Here is an 8,480-nt window from a genome sequence, read left to right as displayed (position 1 = left end):
GTATATATACAATTTTATTTTAATTTTTGTTGATGTTTTTAGATTTTGTAGATGCAGATTAAGGGGCCTGCAATACATTGTAATTAGAAAAGTGTATATTTCCACATCCAAAATAACCCTAATTATGTAACGTGTGTGTGTGTGTGTGTGTGTGTGTGTGTGTGTGTGTGTGTGTGTGTGTGTGTATTTATTTTGGGTTGTTCCCAGATAAAACAACTCCTCGGCTTTAATGAGTTTAAGTACATTTTTAAAAGAGTGTATGTATTTCTTTGCTTTTCTTTGCTTTTTTTTTTTTTTTTTTTGCACGTCGACCCGCTCGATTTGCGCGGCGGGTCATCGTGACGTCACAACGAACCTGCCGCCTCTCTGGGTGGTGATTGGCCGGGCGCGCTGAGTCGTAAGGAGCCGCGCGCGCTCTGATTGGCTGCGGCGGGCGGTCCCACAGGTATGCTTTTACTCATAGACGGGACGTCGGGGCAAAAAAGTGATCAATCCCCAATTGGACAACATTTTGGCAGTCCTGCGCGCGGATGTGAGAGAAGATCGAGGGCGTTTGGGGCTCTGGTTGTTTTGTGATAAAAAAAAAAAAATCAAGGAATATTTTGGTGTTTCTCCTCTGATTTCTTTTCACCGTCAAATAAACATTTCTTGTGCCGTTTTGGCGTAAACACCGGATTTCCTTATCAGGGAGTGTGTGTACGAGTGGAGACTCACCAGGTAAGAAACTGCCCTCAATCCAAATTTCTTTTTTTGTTGTTTCGTTCATTACAAAACAAAACCGAGTGTGTTGTGCATTAAAAATAATCACGTGTTCAAGCTCACACTGTTTTTGGTTCAGGAACCAGTTTTGCGACATGCAACTTTTTTCAATACACTTCGGTTTGCGAATGTGCGTCTCACCCCCACCCTCCAAAATTAATTGTGCAAATGTGTCATTGTTTATGCAGCTCGTAACTGCTGCGTGAAAAAGCGACGAGAGTTTGGGTTTGGGGGGGTGGGGGGGTGTTTTTTTGGGGTGTGTGGGTGGGGGTAACAGAGTCGATAAGGTTTCTGGCTGTAAATGAAGGAGCCCCCCACCACCACCACCACCACCGCTACATAAACCCACCCCCACCCACCCCCTCTGAGTCTAATCTAAATGGCTAAGACGGATCATTTGCACAGTTGCTGCTGATTTACATTTGGTTTAAAGCAGTGGATTCTTTTGTCTGTCTGCTCTAAACGAAGGCTGATCCATACGAATGCGCGCGACAATCAAAAGCGCACCATGTCGTTTAAAAACTTTGTCTTTAAAAATACAAGTGATTTGGTACAAAACTCCGACATGACAAAAAAAAAAGCTGCGAAACGAGTTCGGATCCTCACAGATCATTTCGTCCAGGAGCCTAAAGCACAAATTCCACTCGAGTCTAAAGTCTTACATTAGTTTTTGTTGTTTTATAGAATTATTTTATTTTAATAATAAAGTTTCTGCTTTTTTTTTTTTAATAAAGGTCAGTCCTGAACTTAAATTAAAAATTCAATCCAATTGAAAACATTTAGAAAGCGTTTAATGTCTGATCTTAGTTTGTTTTTAAAACTTTTGTGCGTAATTGTTGAGACGCGCTTGTGCGTTCGCGTTCACGGAGCAGAGCCTGAAATATGGCACGAATGAGCATTTCTATTTGTAAAATGTAAATTCGGTTTATTGGCCACTACATAATAAAATGAGTTGAAAATAAATCCTATACAATTAAAAAGTAAATGTAACTGATCATCACATTCATCGATCACTGGATGTATTTATTTCTTTCTTTCTTTATTTGAATAAAAGCTGAAAGTTTGAGAGTTTGTGTTTGTAGATGTGCAGAAAGTGTGAACGGCCAATTAGTGTGTGAAGTCGTGCTGATTAGTGGAGTGTGAAATGAGGTGATTAGGACGCTGTTTAAATTTCTGATTGATCCCTAAAGGACAAGTCAGCGTTTTTCTTTCTTTCTTTCTTATGGATTTTCTAGCAGTCAGGATAATTTTGTTATCTGGATAATTAATGGTCGAGACCTGCATGATGTCGAGTTTTTCTGTGAAGTCCAAACAGAAGATGTTTTAAGCGTCATTAATATTATCATTTCAGATTCCAACTCTCTCTCTCTCTCTCTCTCTCTCTCTCTCTCTTTATATATATATATATATATATATATATATATATATATATATATATATATATATATATATAATTATTATTAGATAAAGATTCAACACTATCAATAAATATTGATTATTGTATTTGTTCCTCTAGTTGTAATCGGAAACCTATTTTTCCACACAGTTACTTTTCAACTGGTATTCAATTTATTTACATTTATTCACCTTCTTGTTTTAAAAAATCAATCAGAGGTCTTATAACTATAACAAATATAGATATTTATTAATATTACATGTACAATCAATTTAATCCGAAATATTGAGCAAGTGTGGGATTTATTAATGAATGTCTTTTTTTTTTAGCAAGATCTTTAGACGAGAAACTTAAACAAGAAAAGTACAGAAAAGAAAAAAGGGCCTAAGATTCACAAGAAGAAAATGATTCAGATTGATATATGGATTCGATTTTTTTTATATTAACTTTATGGGAGGGGAAAAAACTCAACTTTTAAATTGTCTTTTATTATTTAGAAATATACATTTCGTTGTATCCTGTTTAATCATTTATTATTATTATTATTATTATTATCAGCAGTTCACAGGTCGGTATTCACTAAACTTTCATTCATCACTTCGTCTACTGATTTATTGATGAAGTGTGTGTTTCTCCCTCCTCTTTTCCAGGTGTGTGTGTGTGTGTGTGTGTGTGTGTCAGCTCGGCGGGGAGACTCGGACCCTCCAGCGCGGACTCCGCCGTTACCCCCACACGAGCTGCGAGAATGATGTCATACCTCAAACAGGCCCCGTACGCCGTCAACGGCCTGGGGCTCGGGGGGGCGCCCATGGAGCTCCTCCATCCTTCTGTCGGGTATCCGGGTACGAGTACATCTCTCTCTCTCTCTCTCTCTCACTCCAACACACACACACCCAAGATGAAATAATAATAATGATAAAGAAATAATAGTGAAATAATGATGCTAATAAAATGAGAAGACCCTGGAAGATGGATTTTTAGAGACTTTTCGTATTGTATAATAAGCGGATCTTTTTTCGGAAAAAAAGGAACCGTGTTAATAATTACAAAGTGTTTTTTTTATCATTCTTTATCATTGTCTAATTGGTTCAATTTTAAATTATTATTACATTAAAAAAGGACAAAAAAGGAAAAAAAAAGGATAAACGACGTTTGATTTAACGGGATGTTTGAAAAGACGCTTAGGAACTTCTTAAAAATGGCAAATGTGTGTTAAAAAGTCTTTTTTTAAATAAACAGATTCCCAATTTTGGAGTTTTTCTTTAAAGTAATAATAGTAAAATAAAAAATCCTGTAAGAAAGGGAATTTCTTTTTTGCCGAATGTTGAATTGGCCGAAAAGTCCGCAAAAGTCCAGAAAAACCTACCAAACATATTATATATATAAATATATATATATATATATATATATATATATATATATATATATATATATATATATATATATATATATATGAATATCCGGATTGAAAAAAAAATTGGATTGGAAAAACTAAATAAAAAAGCCGAGCAATAATCGAATAAAAAACTAAACAACAAGGAGTCGGACAACTAAGTTTCTTATGTAGAAATGCGCGCGTGTATACACACACACGCACACGCACACACACACACACACACACACACACACACACATCTATAATTCCATAACATTTTATTTATTGCTTCACATCCTTCACGCGCAGCCTGTTGAGATGAACTCTTACTAATTCTCATTAAGAAGCTCTTTGGTGTGTAGATCATCGTTTGATTCAACTTTTGATCGAGATTTAGCGAATATGAATAAATTTTGAGCTGGAAAATATCGACAGTAACTGTTCCAAACATGAAAAGCATAACTTTCAATTTGTAATGTTGCACGCAAAGTAATAAGAATAGATTTCCCAAGTTTTGATTCCCAGACCAGTCTCATGCTGGTTTTTTTTTTTAAATGCACATCACACCACTGAACATTGTCCTGGGATTTACAGGGGATCTAGACGAAATGTATCTACTGATACACTAAAATGAATCTGCCTGTGCTAGTAAAACTTTCATTAAGTGTTCAAAGGCTTGAGTGAATAATTAGACTAATTCAGAATTTACTCTATAACGAGTATATATATTTTTTATAAATAAATACATGAGAGAAAAAGAAAAAAAAACCCAGCCAAAAAAATCATTGTAGGGATATATTTGGAGAAAATGGATAGAGAACATTTAGGCTCTAGAAAACAAAGTGCACAAGCTCACAATTTACAAGAAATAATAATAATAATAATAATAATAATAATAATAATAATAATAATAATAATAATAATAAACACTAAATTAAATACACTTATAACTGTAAACAGTTTATTGTAAATTGCTCTATATTATATGTATAATTTTTTTTTTTTAGGAATTGGTCAACCTTGTTTATTAAATGTTTGATTGTTTTTCACTTTTAAAGCTAATCCCCGGAAGCAGAGGCGGGAGAGGACCACATTCACTCGCACTCAGCTGGACATCCTGGAGTCTCTGTTCGCCAAGACACGATACCCAGACATCTTCATGCGAGAGGAGGTGGCACTCAAGATCAACCTGCCGGAGTCCAGAGTACAGGTAAGGGCATGTGTGTGGTGTGTGTGTGCACTGGTGTTCACACGAAATTAAGACACGTACCATTTCCAGTGGCATCATATTACACTAGCAACTAGCAAAGTGGCATCATATTCCAGTGGCATCATATCCCCTAGCAACATATGAAAATGGCATTATATTCCAGTTGCATATTATTCCAGTATTATCCTATTCTAGTAGCATCTTATTCTAGCGGCATCATATTCCAGTATCAACTAACAAAGTGGCATCGTATTTCAGTGGCATTATAATCCAGTAGCATAATATATTTGAATACTATCAATTTCCAGTATCAATATATTCCAGTAACATCATTTTCCAGTAGCATCATATTTCAGTAGCAACCAAATTCCCTAGCAACATTTTAAAGTGGCATCAAATTCCAGTGGCATCATATTCCAGCACTATCATATTCCAGTATCACAACATTATCATATTATATATATATATATATATATATATATATATATATATATATATATATATATATATATATATATAACTCCAAGTACTATTGAATTTCAGTGGCAGCACATTTTAGTACTATCATATTCTGGTGGCATCATATGCCAGTACTATAATTTTCCAGTAGCAACCAGCAAAGTGGCATCATATTCCAGTTGCATCGTATTAAAGCACTATCATATTTCAGTGGCAGCATATACCAGTACTACCATGTTCCAGTGGCAGCATATACCAGTACTGTACTACCATAATACAGTTTTAGCATGTTCCAGTAGCATCATATAAATGTGGCCATCACCAATAAATCATGGATATTAGAACAGATTTGAGAATTTAATAATCTCAGTATTCAATTGTTAGACAAATATGCCACTATTCTTAAGCTTTCCATCATCAGAACACAAATTCATGTAAAAAAAAGTAGGTCTCAAACCATCAACTTCAGACTTCTACATACGATACAGTACAATTTCGATTCGATATTCAAACGATGATACAACCAAGTGGAAATGTGACTACTTATTGATAATTTGGAGAAGGATTCTGATAAATTAAAATAATGCATAAATCGATTACAAAAGTGCCGGCCTATTTAGTTTATCTCCACGTGAGTTATTTACCACCTTTTAAGGCAAAGCATCAGTTCAGACTACTGGATCCTCAATATTCATGTCATGTTTCATTGGTTTATGAATCTCAAAGTGGTCTGAAATATTCAGAACGCAAACATAATTGTGCTTTTCATACTTTTAAGTTTTTTCACTTGAGCTGATTTAGTCAATTAGGCTTGACTAAACAGGTGATGGAGTTAGAGTGATCCCTGACAATCACTGGTGTATAATATGAAGCAATAATTAGAGATTTTTATGGGTGACTGGGTTTATATGACTGTGCTTTGGAGCAGGAAAGTACTGTTGCAAGGGAAAGATAATAAATACCATACTGTCTTGTCAATATTTCCATTTGCTTCTGCTAATCTCTTTCCCAGTTGCATGGACACTCCCACATTTCCAGTCCTACCATATTAGTTTCATCTGTTAACTTCATGTATTTCCTGGAAACCTAGGGTGCATGGTACACCTGCGTTATATTGTGTACTTATGCGTTCTCTCCCTGACCAGGTGTGGTTCAAGAACCGAAGAGCGAAGTGCCGGCAGCAGCAACAGAACAGCAACAGCAGTAACACTGGCAGCGGTGCAAAAATCCGGCCTGCGAAGAAAAAAGCCTCTCCCTTACGAGAGAGTCCCGGTTCAGAGAGCAGCGGCCAGTTCAGTCCTCCGGTGGTGTCAAACACCAGCTCGTCCTCATCGTCCTCCTCATCCTCTTCAAACTCAAACCTGGGTGGACTGGGTATGAGTAGTAGCTCCTCATCTGGGGCCACTCCTGTGTCGTCTATCTGGAGTCCCGCCCCTATATCACCCCTTCCAGCTCCTCCGACCATCCCGGACCCAGCGCCCCCGACCAGTGCGTCGTGCATGCAGCGTGCGGTTTCAGGAAGTGGAGGCCCAGCTGGGGTAGCCTCCTTCCCTGTTTCCTACAACCAGACGCCCACTTATGCCCAGAGTTACCCCAGCACTGCGTCCAGCTCATATTTCGGTAACATGGACTGTAGCTCATATTTGGCGCCCATGCACAGCCACCACCCGCATCACCCCCAGCTGAGCTCCATGGCAGGCACCGGGGTGTCTGGACACCACACGCACCCGCATCACCCACACCACCTGGGGCAGAGCAACGGGCACCACCCTCACCATCACCCGCACGCACACACGCACCAGGGCTACGGTGGTGCAGCACTCCCCTTCACCTCCTCAGACTGTGTGGATTACAAAGACTACAAAGACCAAGCTGCTTCACCATGGAAACTAAACTTCAGTGCAGACTGTTTGGACTACAAAGACCAGGCAGCTTGGCGCTTTCAGGTCCTGTGAGAAGTGTTTTTTTTTAAGCATTTTAGGTTTTTTTTGTTTGTTTCGAAAGCCACCAAAACCATCAGTTGTGCTCTAAAGACTTGATGCAGGAGCCAGCTGAAAATGGATCTCGAGGTGGAAGTCTTCCAGTGGAGGAGATATTTTAGACTATTCTAGACTGATGTTGCAGGATTAATCCCAGGCCAAAGGTCTTTGGCTCTCAAGTCTGACGTCGGTCTGCCTTTACCGCCTTAAACAAGACGGAAAAAGCCCTCGCTGGGAAGTAAAGAGGGGTAAAAACTAAATACTGTTCCTTCTCCCTTCTGATGTGTATCCTGGATTAGCTGTAATTGGGCTGTAATTGGGTACACTAAACAGATCCACATATTCCCTCTCCATCTCCTTGCCTTCCTCAATCCACGGCAACTCGCTGCACTTGGACGTCTTGTGTGTCTATGAAGGCAATAAATACAAACTAAAATTATTCAGTACGATTGTCTTGCAACAGAGAAAAACTCAAATGTGAACCAAACCTTTTTTCTGTGAAATGTAAAAAAAAAAAAAAAAAACGAACTGACCCTTTTTTTGCGTTACGTTCATGAAATAAAATATGTTTTAAATCAAATGGAATGTTTTTTCTATATCACCTTAACAATGAGCAAACCCAAGTCGTATGTTTGAAGAAATACATTTGCTTTAATTTAATTTATTTATAGAAAATGTATTTGGGGATAGAAATGGAAGTCATGCTAAATCTAAGCGTAGGGATATTTTTTTAATTATTCAAAAAAGTTCTAAAATATAAATAATTAATAAAAAAGAAAAAAAGGAAAAAAAAAATATATATATATATATATATATATATATATATATATATATATATATATATATATATATATGTATGAGCATGTAAAAAAATCAGGGTTTTGTCATGGTACTGCTGTTACCATTTCACATTGTTTTTTTTTTTTGTTTTTTTTTTTATAAAAGATAAAATCAAATAGAACTTTATTCATCCCAAATGAAATTCTTTTGCCAGAGACTGCTTTAGATTACAAGAAAAATAAATATAATTGAAAAGAAAAATTAAGTGAAATATTCTATGTACAATATAAAACTTTTTAAGTAAAAATTAAGAATAAAAAAATTAAGTTCGTAAGAAGTATTCTATTAAATTTTATTTAATGCTGGTTTCGTTAAAAAAATTGCAAATTAAAAAAAAAGTTAAAAAATAAATAAACCCACACATGCCCACAAAAAAAAAAAAAAAAGGGCAGAGGTGCCCAAAATATTTCCCATGAAGGGGCAAAAAGAAATCAAGCTTAATTGACAGCCACGGGCCAAAAG

At 36.7% G+C, this 8,480-nt stretch overlaps 1 protein-coding gene across 1 annotated transcript; it reads left to right on the top strand.

Annotated features, from left to right (window-relative positions):
• Nucleotides 1–605: 605 nt before the first annotated feature.
• otx2a (orthodenticle homeobox 2a) lies at nucleotides 606–7,758 on the top strand. The gene is made up of 4 exons (XM_046837102.1): nucleotides 606–719; nucleotides 2,806–2,997; nucleotides 4,589–4,740; nucleotides 6,345–7,758. The coding sequence occupies exons 2-4, from the start codon at nucleotides 2,901–2,903 to the stop codon at nucleotides 7,152–7,154; spliced, it is 1,059 nt and encodes a 352-aa protein (XP_046693058.1). The 5' UTR covers nucleotides 606–719; nucleotides 2,806–2,900; the 3' UTR covers nucleotides 7,155–7,758.
• The last annotated feature ends 722 nt before the right edge of the window (nucleotides 7,759–8,480 follow it).

The sequence above is a fragment of the Silurus meridionalis genome, chromosome 24 (assembly GCF_014805685.1).
Source record: "Silurus meridionalis isolate SWU-2019-XX chromosome 24, ASM1480568v1, whole genome shotgun sequence".
Taxonomy (NCBI): Eukaryota; Metazoa; Chordata; class Actinopteri; order Siluriformes; family Siluridae; genus Silurus; species Silurus meridionalis.
The sequence above is the reverse complement of the archived record's forward strand: the minus strand, read 5'-3'. Positions and strand labels throughout refer to the sequence as shown.

What these genes read in the sequence shown, in the direction of transcription:
- otx2a (XM_046837102.1), top strand. Translation starts at nt 2,901, where the DNA reads ATGATGTCATACCTCAAACAGGCCCCGTACGCCGTCAACGGCCTGGGG. An exon ending in TCCTTCTGTCGGGTATCCGG is followed by an intron (nt 2,998 to 4,588) that starts GTACGAGTACAT and finishes TCACTTTTAAAG; the next exon opens with CTAATCCCCGGAAGCAGAGG. An exon ending in TGCCGGAGTCCAGAGTACAG is followed by an intron (nt 4,741 to 6,344) that starts GTAAGGGCATGT and finishes CTCCCTGACCAG; the next exon opens with GTGTGGTTCAAGAACCGAAG.